This window comes from Bos indicus x Bos taurus, chromosome 20 (assembly GCF_003369695.1).
Source record: "Bos indicus x Bos taurus breed Angus x Brahman F1 hybrid chromosome 20, Bos_hybrid_MaternalHap_v2.0, whole genome shotgun sequence".
Classification (NCBI taxonomy): Eukaryota; Metazoa; Chordata; class Mammalia; order Artiodactyla; family Bovidae; genus Bos; species Bos indicus x Bos taurus.
In genome coordinates this window covers 2,048,955-2,067,328 of record NC_040095.1, presented here as the reverse complement: position 1 = coordinate 2,067,328, position 18,374 = coordinate 2,048,955, and the positions used below count along the sequence as shown (strand labels likewise).

Sequence of the window (18,374 nt, the reverse complement as noted above, 5' to 3'; positions counted from 1 at the left end):
AAGTGACTTGTCAAGACTGGAGAGCTAAGTTGTGAGAGAAGAACAGACGGAAATCTGCCTGGCCCTGAGTTGGAACTCGCCCTCCATACTGACTCGCCATGGAAACTTGGGCACGCGAATTCTGGTCTCTCAGGGTCTATAAAATTGCTCATCTACTTACACACAGGTCTTTCATGAGGATGAAATGTGCTGAGAGCTATAACAGATTTGATCCATGCTGGGCTGCTGGGCTTCTCTTCATCTTAGGGGCAGGTAGAGCTTCCCAGGTAGCACTAGTGGTCAAGAACTCACCTGCCAATGCAAGAGACGGAAGAGTAGGTTCGATTTCTGGGTTGGGAAGATCCCTTGGAGGAGGACATGGCAACCCACTCCAGTATTTTTGCCTGGAGAATCGCCATGGAGGGAGGAGCCTGGCGGGCTACAGTGCATCGGGTCATAAAGGGTTGAACACGGCTGAAGCGACTGAGCACGTAGGGATGGATATGCTCTTCCAGGGCCCACAGCTCTCCCTGGGAGGGTGGGCTAGAGTAGGCCACAGTCATGTTTGCGGGGCTTCGGGGAACATTGCTTTTGCTTTTCTTGCACACGCCCTACCCCTCCTCCATTGCCTTTCTCCAGCTTGCCTGGGGAGGGGGAGGAGGAGGGGGGCAAGGTTTTTTTCTCCTTTATCAAGCTGAGACACCTGCCTTCCTCTCTCTGGCTGTCTGCCCACAGCCCACCCACCCTTGAGGGCACTTGGGGAGTTTCCCTTTGCGGCAGAGCTATCTGGGGATAGGCTGCCCAAAGCGAAATATAGGGCAAATGAGGAAGACCGGCTTGACAGGAAGTCCAAATAAGCACTTCCTCCCACCCACCTTCCACATTCTGACGCACCTCAGCCAAAACAACCGAGAAAGAGAGACACAGAGAGAGGATGAAAAATACACATTTTTTGAAAAGAATGAAATTGTCAGCTCTGAGGAAGTGGAAACTATTGCTGCTCATTACCTCACAAGCAGCAACTGGTTCATGCTTTCCTGCTGCGTATCCCGGGATGGATGGGGGTGGTGACTCTGTCCAGACGGGGGTGGTCGCCAGGACACAAAGCGCAGGGCGGCCTGGAGAAGCGCTGCCCTGGGGCTCGCCTGAGCTGCTCCCCGCACTCCCGCTCCAGCCTCCGGGAACGTGGGGAGGAGCATCGCTGTACATGGGGCAGCCACTGCAGGCCTGCCCCTCCCGGCACACACGCCCCAGGCAGGGCCCGCTCTGTCTAGTGTACGGCTGCATGGTGCAGGGGGTGGCCAGCCCACCGAATGGCCAGGACTCCGTCCTCTGCCCCCGGTTGGAACCTCCTGGGTGGGTGGAGCCCTCAGTATCCAGAGGGATTGCACACAGAGGGTGCTTCCAGTGTGGCCTGGGAGAGCAGAGCGGAGAATGGGCTCCTCCCTGGGAGCTTACGGCTACAGCTCTTCTTCCCACTGTAGACAAACATGGACAGGCCCCAAGGAAAACTTCCAGGAGAGATTCACCTTGGCCTCAGGGGATGCATGGGGCCGTAACAGGTTAGTGGAGGTGAAACTGGAGTGAACCCCTGTGAGGGCGGTCTCTCCATGGCCCGCAGTGCCCCGAGGTGCCACTGTCTCTGGGCCACAGGCCACCACTTGGTCTCTTTTCCCCAGCCAATGCCCTCTGTCCAAATCACATCTGAATAAGCATGTCCTCCCTTCCACTTTCCAGCTCCGTGGGTCCCTCTCCTAAATACGTCAACGGGCTCCTAAACACAGGCTCTCCTTCATGGTCTCTATGTTTCCATTCCCCCCTAGTCCCCAAGCGACAGCTCCTATCCCTGCCCATCCCCGCCCCCCACCCCCAGGCTGCAACCCACAAGCCTCTTCTAGCAAATTGCGTTTTTCTCACTTCTAAAATTAGCTGTGAAGAAAGGCACTTATCTCCTCATCTCATTCTTCTGTGGGTTAGTAGGAAAAAGAGCTTCAAGTCTGGACTGGGCAGGGTGGGGTAGGGGGCACGTTAGGAGATCCTCCCCCCACTCTGGGTTGCAGTGTGCACTGCTCCCATAGCCACTTTATGTTTCTAAGACCTAATAATCTGACATGTTGCTCCCTGCAAGATTTGCTTTCTTGTCCACAGGCTCTGTTGGATGTATATTTAAAATCCGTACCCCAAGAGCCCCCATCCCCATGTACTGATATGACCTGCTGTTATTGTGCACAGACCATTCACGATCGCCCTAACCTGGAGAAAGATATTATAAGGCCTTAGAAGGCCTCCATAACCTTTCAGTTTGAGCAAAACCCCCTCATGAGTTCTGCTTTTCCCTCTGGCTGGAGGAGAGAGAGATGGGAGAGGGTGTTCACCCCTCAAGCCACGGCTCTACATCACCTAGCCTTACCTGCTCCCTGTTCTCTGCTCTGCTTTGTGCTTGAAGTCAAGCCCGCTGTGAGCTGGCCCCAGCTTTCCTCGCCCCGGCATCTCCTCTGCTCTCATGACTGCCCATTTTATAGGTGTGGAACTTGAGGCCAGGCCAAGTGAGCTGAGCTGCCCCAGGTTACTCTGGTCTTTCTGGTATCCTGAGCCTCTCTTGGGGGCCAACTAGCCCCGCCCCTGGAACTTCTGGAATTCTCCAGCCAGGGACAGGAGCTGTGAAGCTCATGAGTGTTGGGAAATCACCGAGGACTGGGGAAGTGGGAGGCTCCAGCCTGAAGCAGCCCACTTCCCCTTGCGTCACCTGTGCTGCTGGCCCAGCTGCCCTTTTTGAGGAATGGGTCTATGACCCTGTGGGGAAGGGGGCACCGAAGACCTGCCTCAGAGAAAGTGCTGTGTCCTCTTCTTAACCAGCCCTGGTCGCCAGCCTCACCTGCTTTTCGTGGAAGGCAGACTGATAGAGAGGACGCTGCATAGGCTCTGGAGACCCAGCCAGGTTTGAACCTCCGCTCCACCCTGTGCAATTTATGGAACATCTGAGAGTCCGAGGTGGTACAGAGGTCAAGATCAGGGGCTCTGGACTCAGAGACAGTTCCAGACAAGACCTGCTGCACCACCTACCTGCTGGGTGCAAGGGTGGCAAGAAGTTTTACCTCCCTGAGCCTGAGTTTTCCCTTCTGTGAGCAGGAGTGATAACAGTGCCCACAATTGGTGCAGAGTCCTCAGGCTACTCCTTGGCACAGTGATTCTTGGTGATTCCCGTTGTCATCACTGTCATCTAGGTTTCTTAACTGCTATGTCTCTCTTTTACATGGGTCTAGAGATTGTCCATCTTGGCCACATTCATTGGATAATTCTTTCAAAAGAACCTCATGTTTAGCTGTAAGTTAATTCCAACTTCTGCTTTTCTGTAGATTTGGATTCTTGTGAGTATGGGTAAATGTCATTTTAAAAATTGCTTCTCTTTCTGAGGATGATCTTGAATGTTCCTTTCCACAGAGGTGCACAGGTATGGAATGTTTTGTTTGCTCATGAACCATAGCCCAAGACACACACACTCCATACTATGCCACATCACATATCACACACAGGTTCAGAATGCCTTCCCTCAGCTGCCTCTTCCAAGGCCCTGCTTCCATCCCAGCTAACTCTATGATATCTTCTTTGACTTCTTTATGTGGAAGCCACTTATCTATCTTCCTCTCTTTTCAAATGGGCTTTTTATCATTTGCTGCTCTTCTGGGGATTTAAAAAGTAAGGGGACCTCTCCCATCCGTGGTAGAACTTTTGAGCAGCAAGCCATGCTTTCTAGGGCATGGTCAGTTGCAGAGAGCACTGAGGTTCCAGGCCTGTGGGAAGTGCTCGGCCTGGGCTGCCTCAGCTGATGCCTCTGGCGCCCTTGGAGGTGAGGATGACATTAGCTCAGGTTCATGGACACCTCCATAAAGGTGCTTAGTCTGGGGTAAAGGGCAGATCCCATTTACACGAAGACCTGGCGAGGTTGGTGTGTAACAGTGAGGGTGGGGCTCCTGAGGTTGTGTATAAGATGGAAACTGCGTGGCCAAAGCGATCTTTGAAAAAGCTTCAGGAAGGCATCACTTCAGGGGCCAACTCAGTAAATGCAACAGACTCAAACATCAGGACAGTCGTTTGTGGGTGCCTATGGAGCTCTAGAGGGGTGAACTTGGAGCCTGTGATGTTACACGGATAGGTTTGCTTTTGACACTGGGTTCACCCTCAGTCAAGGAGATGCTCAGGGTCTGAGAAACCAACAGAGAGAACCCAGACTCCCATCTGCTGTCTCCAGGGATGTGCTCTTTAGATAGAAATGTGGACGAATAAATAGTAGATAGAATGTCTGGGGGGAACAACAGTGACTAGACTACATGGCAACATCAGTAGCAATTGTTATTTTTTATTTTTTTCCTTCCTTAAGTTTTCTAGTTAAGCGCATCTAAAGTTTTATGTGCATATGAAGCAATTTTTCTGTTCCTGTTTTACACATATGGAAACTGAGCTTCCTAGAGTTTAAGTCTTTGCCTGAGGTTGCCCAGCATGGAAACAGGTATATCTGAAATGAAGCCAGGGGATTGTCCTGCTGGTCCAGTGGTTAAGACTTCACGCTCGCACAGCAGGGGCCCGGGTTCAGTCCCTGGTCAGGGAACTAGCGCCCACGTGCCGCACCTAAAGATCCTGTGTGTTGCAGCCAAGGCCTGCTGCCGCCAAATAAACAGATGAAGAAGAAGATGAAAGAAAGAAAGAAACGAAGCCCAGGTCTTCCCAGTGGTGCTCCTTTCTCAGTTCTGGATCCCAACTCACTGACTCAGAGGATCCACTTGTAATAACTATAAGGGGCAGCTAAAGAAGCTCAACTTTACGCTCTTGAGAGAAACTGAGCCGTGGTTGGAAAGCGCTGAAAGGTCATGTTCCTTCCCCTTCACTGATGTGGGAGATTGTCTATATTTTAGGTGAACCGTCAAATTCGATTTTTCATCTGCAAAGACCCACCCAAGCAGGAATGTGGTTTAAACATATGGATGCCAGGGATTTCAATGGAAACATACTTGGGTGTCTAAGTTCCCTTCATCGCTCCTCCTACTGGGCTGGGGTAGATGGGGCCCAGTGGGGAATTACCAGCCTGTAGCTCTTTCTGCCTCTTTAGTCCCCAGAGCTGGGCTTCCTTGTTTACTTATTTAGAGCCCAGCAGAGGAAGTGGTAAAGGAAACTTGCTGAGTCGTTTTCTGAGAAGAGACCATATTTGTTCGCAGAGGAAGCTGTTGCTTTCTGGGATCTGGCTACAACAGAAAGGACAGCGGCTCCAACAAGACTTTTCCAGAGGGTACCCGGGAGTTGGAAGAGCTGAAGACACCTCCAGACTCTGGATTTGGGGTTCTCTGTCCATGGGTGCAGCGCCTGTGCTCAGCTGGTGAGCTTCATCCTGAGCGAGCAGCCATGGCATTCAAGAACGTGCCCTTTCGCTCTGAGGTCCTGAGTTGGGACCCTAACACCCTTGCAGACTATTTCAAAAAGGTGAGCCTCGCTCTTTAGTGGCTGGGGGGCTGGGCAGAGGCTTGAAGAGGGAGTGCAGGCAGAATGCGAGAGGCGTGAAAGACAGCAGTGGAGCTTCCAGCCTTGTGCAGTCTCTCTGGTTGATGGAGCAACACTGAGCTCTCTGGCAATACATTCTGGGGAGAAGGGAAGCCCTCAAAGGGCAAGTACCTACTACATGCTAGGATTTGAGTTTGTCCTCTTCAGGCACGGTCGCATCTAACTCACTCCAGGATCGCTGTCCTGCTGGTTCAGTTGCAAAATAAGCTCAAGGAAGCTAACTGGACCCAAACCCCAGGGACTGCATATGATGGAGGCAAGATTCCAGTCACACCTGTCCAGTTTCAGAGTCCATGCCCTGAGACTCAGAACTGCTATAACTGCTAGTGAGATCAAGGCTTCTTGCTCGAAAGGGAAACATGGAGTCTCGCGGGGTAGGAGAGAGGAAAGGAAGGGTGGAAGACTGTGATGAACGATGCTGGAGATGGTGTCTGAGCAAGTCATTGCTTGTGACTTTGAAAGAGAGCTGTTCAACCACTTACCTAGAACAGAGTCTCATGGGAACTTCACGAGGGTCTTATGACGCAGGCTGGGAAATAACATAAGCCTCAGGCCTTCAGACACCGAGGCCCCTGAAAACGAAAAGATTTGCCGGGAAGGGTCAGGGGCCAAGCTTGTGGCAGAGCTGAGACCAGAGTGTTGCTGTCCTGCCTTCTAGTCTTGAAGGAGCTCAAGGATCCTTGTGTTTGGTCATCTGCCGGTGGGGCCATGGCTCACAGGCTTGCTCGGGCAGATCCCAAGTCATGTGACCCTCTATGACTGTCCAAAGGATACGATGTCTCGTGAGGGACCACTGAGCTCTTAACATTCCCATTTCTGGAGGCTGGCATCCAATTCAGTGGATACTCCAGATTATCATGAAGATATGGTTCTAAGTCATGAGCTTAGAGGTTTTCTAAGTCAACTTACTATTTTTCCTGGTATGGGATAGACTCCCTGTAACACATACCCAAACCTGGGGTCTACATGGTACCAAAGTATTTAGTGTCATAACTATTCTCCTCTAAGAAAAATGTGAAAATGTTGAATTGGGTGTGGCATGATAGAGGCACAACCCACAGATCCTGTTATTTGCTGCTTGTTGTGCATCTCATTTCTGTTATTTTTCCCTCACTGGAAGTCATAATACACTTAGGTTTCAGCACAGTGGGTGCAAAGATTGTTGAGATAGCTGACTTTTGAAAGAGTCAAAAGTATTTATTCTAAATACTTTTCTTAAATGTAGACCAAATAACTGAGGGCCACAGTGAGATTTACTAAGATGCTATGAAGTGGCATATTAGATCAATAAAGAAAAGAGGAAAGAATTGAGAATTAGCAAGGGCACTCCTGGGGACAGGCTGATGGGCCAGAGGCCTAGTCTCCAATCTGGGAAAGAGAATTGCACAACCCAGGTCAGCAACTGAAGAATCCAAGGGTAAAGTTCCGTTCGGGACAGGGAGATGGCCTACAGGTCAGGATGATTCACATAGATGCTCTCTGCCTGAGTTGGGGGAAGAGAGAATTTTCTTACAGACCTTAGACTCCAGATCATGTCCACAGAAACTGAGCAGGTTCCCTTCCCAGCATGAAGGCAGGAACGAGGAGACTGAAGGGTGTTTGTGATCTAGGAAGTTCTAGCCCTTCTACAGACCCAGAGAGACACCCTTCAAATACTGAGCGTCTCACTTCCCCTAGAGAGAAAACGCTAAGTGAACTGACCATGGAGTCATCTGGGGTTGGATCTTGGTTACCAAAGTCCTACTGGCAGATGCAATTTCTCTTTCTTTTTTTTAAATCAAGGAGTGTGTCACATTTCTGATTTAGGCATGCCGTTTTCTTTTTCTTCCTTTTAACTTGTTTTTGTTTCTTTATTTGACTGTGCTGGGTTTTAGTTGTGGCGTGCAGCATCTGTGCTGTGACATGCTGGATCTCTCAGTTGTGGCGTGAACCCAAGCCCCCTATATTTGGAGTCAGCCACTGGACCCCCAGGGAAATCCCAGCAGGTTTACTTTCTAACGAAGTGCTGGGGCCAGGTCCCCCTTGGAGGCACCTTCCCAACCAGCTCTGGAGTCAGCCACACCTTGGCTTGAATCCTGACTCTGCCACCCGCTAGCTTGCTGACCCTCCCTTAGTTACTATACCTCTCTGTGCCTCGGCTTCCTCGTCGGTAAAACAGAGATACTAATAGTGACTAGCTCATGGGATTATCGGGATAAATAGAGGAGATATATGTGTGAGGCCTCCAGCAGAGATGGGGGCCGATTCATGTTCGAGCTTCTCTTTCTCCTACTCTATTCACTGGATCCAGCCTGGGGACTCCATGCAGACCAGCAGGCTTTTGTGTCTTACTATCTCAGACACGTGCAGCTCATCCTCTGTCCAGAACTTAAGCCCTCGAGGATTGAGGTCATGTTTTCTATTTCTTTAAGTCCTCTAATTTCTTTTGACTTAACATAAAGGGATCCTTGGACCATGCAATGGAGAAGACTCTGGATCAGAGCCATGAGTTCTAATTGTAGCTGTGTCCCCAGTTCACTGTGTGACCTTCAGCCAGTCCCTTCCCCTCTCTGGGCCTTAGTTGTCCTGTCCTCAACACCAGGTACCTGCTCAGAGCAGTACCAACCAGAGCTTGTCACTCATAAGAATTATCTGGGTATATGCTAAAATGGCACCCCACTCCAGTACTCTTGCTTGGAAAATCCCATGGACGGAGGAGCCTGGTAGGCTGCAGTCCATGGGGTCGCTAAGAGTGGGACACGACTGAGTGACTTCACTTTCACTTTTCACTTTCATGCATTGGAGAAGGAAATGGCAACCCACTCCAGTATTCTTTCCTGGAGAATCCCAGGGATGGGGGAGCCTGGTGGGCTGCCGTCTATGGGGTCGCACAGAGTCGGACACGACTGAAGCGACTTAGCAGCAGTAACAGTAGCATGCTAAAAAGACAGGTCTTCCCTGGGAGCTCAGTTGGTAAAGGATCTGCCTGCAATGAAGGAGACATGGGTTTGATCCCTGGGTCAGGAAGATTCCCTGGAGAAGGAAATCCCCTAGATTTTCCAGTATTCTTGCCTGGAAAATCCCATGGACAGAGGAGCCTGATGAGCTACAGTTCATAGAGTCACAAAGAGTAGGATACTACTGAAGTGACTGAGCACACATGCATGCTAAAAGGTCTTACTCCCAGGCCTAAATATCACTGACTCAGAATCAAACTTCCAGGCAGGCCCCAGTCTGCAGGACTGTCTGTTTATCTAGAGTCCAAGTCAGAACTCTGCAAAATCAGAGATTCAGCTGATAACGCTGATGGTGAAATTGATGAATTAAAGGCAGTTGAATATTCCAAGAACAATTTCACCCATTTGCAACATGGATAAAAGGGATGTTTGGGGCTATGCAGAAGCTGGTTTCTTCCCAAGGACCACTAAATCATTTTTTCCGAGCTTTCTAATATTCACCCTACTCTGTCACACCACGAGGTTCACAACAATTGCACTCACTCTTTCAATTTCTTGGCCATAAGAAAAGGTTATAATTTTAAGTTTGCACCAAAAGAAGGCCTCCACAAACTGTGAAATCCATACTTGTGAGGAGAAGCTGAGATTCTCAAGGACAAACATTTTACCTTAAATTCTCTAGCTAGAAACCTCAAATTTAGAGATATTTCAAAGGTAAATGCTTACACTGTTGAGGACTAGGTCAAACAGACACCTGCTTCAACTGTCAGTTGATGTGACTCTAGGAAAGCAACAGGTTCTAAAAATGATCATTCCCGTTGAGGCTGTAAGTCTATTCTGAGACTCTAACTTCGACTATTTAAAATAGAAGAAAAAATTTTATGCAAAAGAGTATCTATGATATTTTTCGATCTTGTAGGTTAAGCTGCACTTAAGTCTGTTGTCTGTTCACTTACCGTTTGTAAGTTTTACTGTTAGTAACTAAAAGGAGAACATTCCTGATAGAGATATTAAAGCCTTGCTCCGAAGCCCAGTTGCCACCTCTGTCACCTGCCTATCCATAGAACCTTATATAAGTTACTTGACTCTCTGTGCCTTTGACTCTCCATTTGAAAAATGTGAAGCTTAAATGATTAAAATTGGTTTAAACACTTAGAATGGTGCCTACCATATGGCAAGTATTCCGTAATTATTAGAAGTTTCAATTATCATTGTTACAGCAGTAGTTTGGGGGAAATAACTAAATGTTCAGCAATAGAGCAAATTAAAATAATGTTCAAAATCACTTTGTAATAAGATGAGTCAGTGCCTTTATTTTTCAAGAGAAAAAAACAAGACAAGGAGATTGAATATGAATGATAACATTGATTATGTTTAGAAAGATGCTTTGGAAAAACCACTGAAGGAGACACATTGCCATGTTCACCAAGGTTGTCTTTGGGTGACTAGATGATGGTACTATTTATTTTCTTCTTTCAGCTCTTTGCTGTTTGCTGGGGGAGTGTATGGCCAGCCTCCAGCCCTAGCAGCATTCTTTCTGTAGGGGTTGGCCTCAAAGCCTTCAACAGGCAATTTCTCCATTTTAAAAGTCCCAAGGGGTTAGTTAGTGAAAGCAGGGCTGATGTAAGGATAGGGCCCTCTGATAGACAGGGAGGGGAGCGGGGAGCCTGGCTAGCCACAAGTACCACAAATTGCTGAGCTCCTGGGGCAGGCAAGGAAGGGGAACCAATGGCATGAACCTGACTTCACTGACAGCACCTCCTCTGCTCTTTTTCAGCTAAACTACAAGGACTGTGAAAAGGTCGTGAGGAAATATGACATCGATGGGCCACGGTTTCTGGTGAGTGCTGGCTGCTAGTTCAACACATTATGACCAAAACTATTCTGTAACTTTAACCAGTGGTCTACCCTGTCTCTGCGGCTGCTCAGGGGCAATGCCTGTCTTCAGGATCCCATACAACCCAAGGCCTTCTTCAGGGTTTTGTATGAGGACCTCTCCCATCACCTCTCAGGATCCTCCTATGTAGAATACCTCCCAGATCTTTCACTGACTCTAAGGTACATTCTGAAGTCAAAGTGTAAGTAGGAATCAAATTACAGTTAACACACACACATACGCCTCTTGAAAATCTATTCAAATAGCACCCATACTCTGAGAAGTTCAAGGGGGAAAAGAGCCACATGGGAGAATGCGAGATTCTCTTTTCTTATTTGCCACTCTGGGGAACATACTCACTGACTAGAATAAAGGGTAGAATCACCCTCCTTATTTCAATTGCGTCCCTCTTTCTCTTTACTAAATTCGCATCATTGGTTTTGTGGCAATTAACACCCATGTGCTGTGACTTCCTCTACTCCTTTATATTGCAAAAAGTTTCCAGTGTAATGCTAAGGTGCAGCTCTATATTAAGGACTAAGCCATTACAGAGAAGGGGCTGCTGCTCTAATTGGAGTTTGAGCCACTGGGCAGTGGCTGGGGAGGTGGTGTAAGCATTTCCCCTGGAGTGACACTTTTGCCAACGGGTAATGGAGACTCTGACTGCACCGATCCAGCCCTTTTGGTTGTGTTTCTTCATTGTTCAAAAATGAAGCAGGAACAAGCCTTCAAAGGTCTCACAGGGTCAATGTTCCCAATTTGGATTTGGACTCAGTGGATAAGGCAAACTGTTCCCTGGCAAGACCTGGTGAGCAGCCCTGAGGAACCTGGGCTATGAGGCTTCGGGGTGGAAGGGGCCATAGAGGGCACACGCTCTGGTTTTCCGCCCATCCGTTTTCCACCAATCCGTTTCCTATATTGCATCTCTGCTACCAACAGCTTCTTGAATTCCTTCACTGATGGCGAGTTCACTACCATACACAGTCATCTATTCCTTTCCGGGCAGTACTTAAGTCTCACACTGAGATCAAACTTATGCTCCCTTTGCTCTCATGTGCCATATAAGACATCTTCGTTCACTGTTCCATGTAAATCATTCAGTCATTCACCCTGCCATTCACTTAACAAGGACTTTCCTGGGCTCCTTTTATATACCAGACCATGCCATGTGCTCGGAATGTAGAGATGATTAAGATGTGATTTCTGCCTCCCAGAAGCTTGTTTTATAGCAGAAAGTTATCTCCAGGAAGGCTCTAACTACACCTGAATTGCAATTAGAGAAACATGTACAGAAATGTGATGTGATTTATTCTGTCACACACCTAGTAACTGGACTAAAGCATACATTTAATTTAATTTAACACTGCTTGAGTTTTGAACAGTGCTACTTCTTTGCACTGGGCTTTAAGCCAATAGACTTTGAGCATTTAATTGTTATTCTTCTTGCAACTTACCGCTAAATCTGAATATTTCATTCTTTTAGCTTTTAGCTAAAAGATGCTTTTAGAACTGAGAACTGAGACTTCTCAGGGCTGAATCAAAAGGGAGTAAGACCTCTTTCTTGAAGATGGTCCTGGTCATAGCTCTGGGTGACCTCTAGTAAGCACATGCCCTCTCTGAACTTCTCCTTGTTCCTTTCTCTGTAATGGACCACACTGGACTGAGTGATAGTGGGTGACAGTCCAGCCCAGCTCTGGGGGGGGGTGCCCCCATCCCCCTCTTGTGAGCTTCAGGCCTGTTGAGACAGGGTTGTTGCCTTGGTTGAGGAGCTTTGCCTTTTCTACCCCGATATCTGGGACATGCCAGGCCCTCAGAGAATGCTGCTCACTTTCACTACTGTGTGAACAGCAAGAAGTGGAAAAAGGGGCTCAAGGAGCCAGGGGAGTAGGGAGCAGAGCCCAGCCCTGCCCTGGCAGCTTCTGCTAAAACCGCCTTCCATGCCAGATGCTCTGGGTATGATCTGGGCTTTGATCTGAGCTCTGAGTTCTCAGCTATCACCCTTTCCAGCTTTATGATGTCCAGAGCCATTCTGCTTTAAGGGTGAGAATGGAAGGCCCCAGCTGTCCCTGCCCCTCCAGCACTCCCTTTCTCTCCATCCTCTCCCTTCCTCCATCCTTTCCTCCATCCCTCCCTCCTTCCTTTTCCCTTTCTTCCGTGCAGGAGTGAGCAGCACCCTGGAATCTGTGCTGCCAGCATTTTGTTTTCCACTGAGAAGTCTGGTGAGGGAACGGGGGTTCCATGCTCCCAAAAGGCTAAAGAAGAGGAGGCCATGTGCTTGGAAGCTGTGTCAGTTAGAACGGTGTGCGGCTGCATGAAAGAGAAACTGAACCACAGTGGCTTAACCAAAGAGGGGCTTATCTTTCTCAAGTGACAAGGAGTCTAGAAGTGGGCACTCAGGGCTGGAGGGACGCTAAAGGAAGTCATCAAGAACTCTGCCTCACCCAGCCAATGGAAGCTCTCTGTGGCTTCTGTCCTAATGGCGATAAGATGGCCACTGCATCTCCAGGCATTACATCTGCATTCCAAGCAGGAGGAAGAGGGGGAAGGCAAAGAGTGAAAAACTCAAAGTGCATGGGGATTGCATTCCCCTGTATTTTCAGGGGTACTTTCCCAAAAGCTTTATTCAGTTAGACTTCCGATTATATCTCACCGGCCACAATCAAGTCCTGTGACCTTGTCACATTCAAGAGAATTCAGTGTGTTAAATATTTTGAACTGGAAACATTTACTGCCTTGAACAAAATCCAGACCCCATCAGTAAGGGAGCAAGAGAGTGGATATTGGGTAGGCAAGCAACAGTGTCTGCTACAAACACCTCTCCAGGCCGGGTCCAGTTCTCAGCTTTTCTTGCTCTCTTGTCCCTCTTAAGAACGTGCTCAGAACATAATCATATTCCTGTAAAGCCACTAGTCTAACTCCAAGTCATGGCACAAGTAACTCAGAGTTTCCAGACATTGCTGAAGGTCTTTGAAGAAGGTAGAGGAGGGGGTTTTACACTGTTACATCACATAGAAAAATTCTCCAAACATCGTGTTTGTGTGTGCTCAGCTGCTCAGTCATGTCTGATTCTTTGTGACCCCATGGTCTGTAGCCTGCTGGGCTCCTCTGTCCGTGGGATTCTCCAGGTAAGAATACTGGAGTTGGTAGCCATTTCTTCTTACAGGGGATCTTCCCAACCCAGGGATGAAACCTGCATCTCCTGGATTGCAGGCAGATTCTCTGCAGCTTGAGCCATCGGGGAAGCCCAAACATGTTTACCATCTTCCATCTTTCCTCCCAATTCCTATCCCTGTTTCAAAGGCTTTCTCTGTGTTTCTGGCCACACTCACATGCTTACCTTTTCCTTCACCTGCTTTCTGAAATTCCCTCAGCTTATGTCTTTGACTCAGAAGAAGAGAAGGCAATGGCCCACCACCTAGTTCTCAGCGTGCATCCCTCTGGCCACTCCCAGCAAGCCCTCCAATCCTCATGCCACACTGCTAACATGAGTCTTTGTATCTTCCCTAAGAAGGGAGTGGTTCCAGGGAAATAGATGCCATGGCTCAGTGATGCTAAAAAAAAGAAGTTAAGAAGTTTGATGAAAGTCTTGATTGTCTCAGGACTCTTGCCAAAGCCTCCTTCCTAGCCCTGTCGCAAGATCTGATATGGGGGCTGGATCAGACTGTGTTCCTAAGAACTGAAGTGGATGAGGCCATAGCACATTTTAAGAGGCCCCAGCCCCAGTGCCAGCTGGGCTTAATGGGAAGTTTGCCCAGCTCATCTCAGAAGGCAGCCAAAATCCTGCCAGGCAGCTCCCAGCTCAGAGCGGAAGAAGCAAAGACACTAACTAACCTCCAACAGCCAGCCAGACCCCAGCTGCTCTGCCCCAGGACAGAAATTGCTCACCTAAATCCCATTCATCGCTCTCAAAAGGTCTGTCAAGCACTGGGCCAAGCACAGGACACACTTCATCTCATTCAGTCCTCACGGCCCCTGACACGGAGCTGTTCATATTATCAAGATTCCCATTATACAGAGAAGGAAACCAAGGCCTAGAGAGATTAAGTGTCTGTCCCAAGTCAGGGAACTGCTAAGTGAGGGAACCAAGATTCTACACCAGCCTGTCCGACTCCAGTGCTCCCACCCTGACCGCTGGGCCTCTGGCCTCAATTAGACAGTTAAAGAGGCCCTTCTTTGCCTCAGCTTTGGTTCTATGGAGCATGTGCCCACCCTCTCTGCTTCCCTCTTCTCTCTCCCTCCCCTCCTCTCTTCCAACACAGGCCACTAGGGCTCCAAAGGGCTTAGACATGGTAGGAGGAAGCTCGCAGGAAGGAAATAGCCCACAAAAGCCAGAGAGCAGGGTCCTAGCCCCAGCTCCATCGCCTACAAGCTGAAATCCCCTTACACCCCCAGGCCCCACTTTCTCGCTAAAATGAGACAACGCTGACAGTTTCTACATCACAGGGCTGATGCGAGGATTAATCAAGGTGCTGTAAGGAGGCAGAGTCAGTTCTTTACAAACATGAGCCTCTTTCTCCTTTCCCCTCTCGGTTCTCTCAGGACAGCCTCTTTATTGCTTCCTCGCATCTAGAGAATCCTACCAACACCTCAGGTGAAGGAGGCAGCTGGGCTGTGATGAGGCCGCAGAGCACGGACCCCCTCTCCAGGCCGGCTGCTCACAGCCGTTTCACGGCAGCCGAGGGCCTGAGGTCTGGGGTGGGAGGCTAGGAAAGCTGTTACAGCTTGGCCAAGTCCACATAAAATCCGAGTTTCGGGCTCCCTGTGACCCGATGTGGCCGTCCCGGGCCCGTGGGCTCCAGTGCTCCGTCTAGAAGCTGCCTGCTCGGTCAGGTGGATGCGGCCTCCTTTTCCGTGGGCTGCAGTCCCGCTGTCCCCTGTCATTTCACACCTGACTCTGCTCACCTGGCCTGGAGCCCCTCCTGCTGGTTGTAACTACCACTGTCTCCATTTCAGAACCTGGCAGAGAACGACATCCAGAAGTTCCCTAAGCTCCGCGTGCCGTGAGTACTGACCCGATGACTGGGGCGGGATGGGGAGTAGACCCGGGAAGCTGAGCTACTTTTCTGTCACTGTCAGCTTAAAATAGGAAAGCAATCAGGAAGAGAGAAGGCAAGAGCAGTGTTCGGGGAAGAGAAGTTACATAATGTGTTGAGAAAAAGAAGCAACAGTTCTAGTCGAGCTGGTATTTGGCTGCTCTTGCCAAAGATCAGCCTGATTCTGGACCATGTTCTCATTTCCTCTCTCCGCAGTGGGGTGGGTTGGCCTTTGAAAATAGCACCAGAATCAAGAGATCTGAGATGTCATCATGGTTTTCACCACCAACTCAGTAATTGCTTCAGTTTTTTGGACCTCGGTAAAATGAGAGCATTGGACCAGATGAGTCTGGCAATGGACTCCATTTGGTCTGTCAATAATGACCATTTTGGGTGGCTGCCACGGGCATCGTGTTGAGAAGGATTCTGAGGAGAAAGGGGCCGTTTCTGAGGTCTGATGTGGGTGCTAACACGCGAAGTTGCAGTGTGCATATTGGGCCCTGCTTTCTGTCCTTCTAGGAGAAGGCGATGGCACCCCACTCCAGTACTCTCGCCTGGAAAATCCCATGGATGGAGGAGCCTGGTGGGCTACAGTCCATGGGGTCGCTAAGAGTCGGACACGACTGAGCGACTTCACTTTCCCTTTTCACTTTCATGCATTGGAGAAGGAAATGGCAACCCACTCCAGTATTCTTGCCTGGAGAATCCCAGGGATGGGGGAGCCTGGTGGGCTGCCATCTATGGGGTCGCACAGAATCGGACATGACTGAAGCAACTTAGCAGCAGCAGCAGCAGCAGAAGTCTCACACTCAGATGCTTGCAGGAGCCAGGTAGAAATGTGTGAAATGGGCCAGGCTGAAAAATACAAAGTCCAATCATTTATCAGCTTTGAATAAAGCTTGAACATGGAGAAATATTTTTCTTCTGTAAGAAAGACGATATGGTCTTAGTTGCAGCACTCGGGATCTTTCTTGCATCAGGTGGGATATTTCGCTGTGGTGCGTGGATTCCCTAGATGAGGTGCATGGGCTCAGTTGTTGCGGTGTATGGACTTGGTTGCCCCGAGGCATTTGGGATCTCCGATCAGGGATCAAACTTGCCTCCCCTGCATTGCAAGACAGATTCTTAACCACTGTACCTCCAGGGAAGTCTCAATGCCCAATCTTTGAATTTTCAAGTAGCTAGAAATATAAGTTTTATGCAATATATCTCAATTTTTAAATGTTGCTCAAATATTTTTTAATATTGTGAATGCCAAAGTTAGCACCCTTATGGGCTAGATTTAGTGTGGGGGCCCCTAGTCTGAGATCTCCACTCCAGACGCCCTCTGGGGTCCTTTCTCTTGCTCTAAACATCTTAGGGCTCACAACGATGAAAGGGAAGTAGGTCAATGAAATAGGAGGTGAAAAGTTTCGTGACTAGGTAGAGCTGCCAGAGTAGCTCAAATAAGAAAAATATGACTCTCAGATTTCCCTCATCTGGAAGGGTGAAGAAAAAGAAGGGAATAAGGATTTGCCTTTGGTACTGCCTGTCTCCAGGGGCCACTATTGTTGAAGAATAATTGATCTTAAGAGTTTTTTTCCTAGTCCAAAATGGCTATTTAAATCTAAGTTAAATTAAAAATTCAGGGACTTCCCTGGTGGTCCAGTGATCTAACACTCCATGCTCCCAATACAGAGGGCCTGGGTTCAATCCCTGGTCGGGGGACGAGATCCTGTATGCTACAACCAAGAGTTCCCATGCTGCATGTAAAAATCCTACCTGCCACACTAAAAGATCTCACGTGCCAAAACTACGAACCAGTCCAGCCAAATAACTAATAAAGATTCAAAAAATAATAAAACATTCAGCCCCTCAGAGGCACTAGCCACATTTCAAGGGCTCAATAGCTAGATACAGTGGTGACGATTATATTGGACATTATAGATGGGATGCCCTAGGAAAAAGGCCGCAATTCTAGGTCAAGGTGAGAACTTAGCATATAGCAGTGAGAACTGGTGGCTGGTGGGCCAGAGTCAGCCTGTAGACACGTTAAGCTGGATCCACACAGTGTTTTAAAATCAAGAAGTGGCATCAGGAAAGACTTTGGGGAAGAAGGGAACCTAACTTGGATCTTGAAATATATTGAGAGTGGTCAGATGAAAAACGATTGAAAGACATTCTAGAAATGGGGACTATATTGGGAAGGCATGACACCAGTGTGTTTATTGGAACTGCAAGTAGGTCAGAGCAGTTGAGGCGTACGAGGGGGAGTGAGCAGTAAAAAGACCACAGCAACTGGTTACAATTGTGAAGGATGCTTTGAGCTGTTATGAGTCTGAGAGTGTTGGTGAAGTGAGTTCACCAGGGGGAACACTGAGGTAAAACCCTGCATGTTGATTCTCTCCAGGGTGTGTAAAAGATGATGGAGAGGAGGGCTCAGTTGGAGGCATGGAGCCTGGTTAGGAATGACAGCTATGGTCATTCCTATGAGACGGCAGCTTCTCCCAGGGCTGTGGCTAGGAAGATGCTGGGAGGAGGGGATTCAATCAGGGCAGTAGAAGGAAGGGGATGAGGAAGGCACTTTCAACTGGGTGGATCATTTTTTCAGTCTTAAGGCCAAGCTGAGCTGATGTCTGCAGTTCAACGTGAGGTGGAGGTGGGATATTTCTTCAGTTATTTAAAAACTAAAACAACAACTTGGCCTGCAGTAAGAGTCCCCCTCCAGTGGCTTTTCCCCCCAAGGCAAGGCACGAGAGCTGTCCACGGAGCATGAAAGGCAAACTGGTGGGGAAGGCATCCGGGGAAGGTCCGGCAGCCCCGATCAGGTGATTCTGAGTGTGAGCATTGGTATGAAAAGTACCAATTTTCAGTTATATCTCTGTGAGCTCTGTGCCTGGGATGAGTCCTAGAGTACTCTGAGTTTCTAAGTGTATAAAATGAAGGAATGGGTTACATGAACTCCATGAGCACATTCTTTTAAAAGATATTATTTCAGATCTGAACAGGCAGACAGGAGAG

At 48.7% G+C, this 18,374-nt stretch overlaps 1 protein-coding gene across 3 annotated transcripts in view; it reads left to right on the top strand.

Moving 5' to 3' along the window:
* The first annotated feature begins 5,111 nt into the window (after positions 1-5,111).
* The window catches only part of LCP2 (lymphocyte cytosolic protein 2), a 47,725-nt gene continuing 34,462 nt past the window's right edge, over positions 5,112-18,374 (top strand). For 2 of the 3 annotated variants that reach the window (XM_027520177.1, XM_027520176.1), the window contains exons 1-3: positions 5,112-5,451; positions 10,243-10,305; positions 15,295-15,341. In XM_027520177.1, coding sequence (XP_027375978.1) covers positions 5,374-5,451; positions 10,243-10,305; positions 15,295-15,341 — 188 coding nt within the window. In that variant the 5' untranslated portion in view covers positions 5,112-5,373. Of the gene's footprint in view, positions 5,452-10,242; positions 10,306-15,294; positions 15,342-16,121; positions 16,205-18,374 lie in introns of those variants that run through there. The other variant, XM_027520179.1, reaches the window with a different exon arrangement.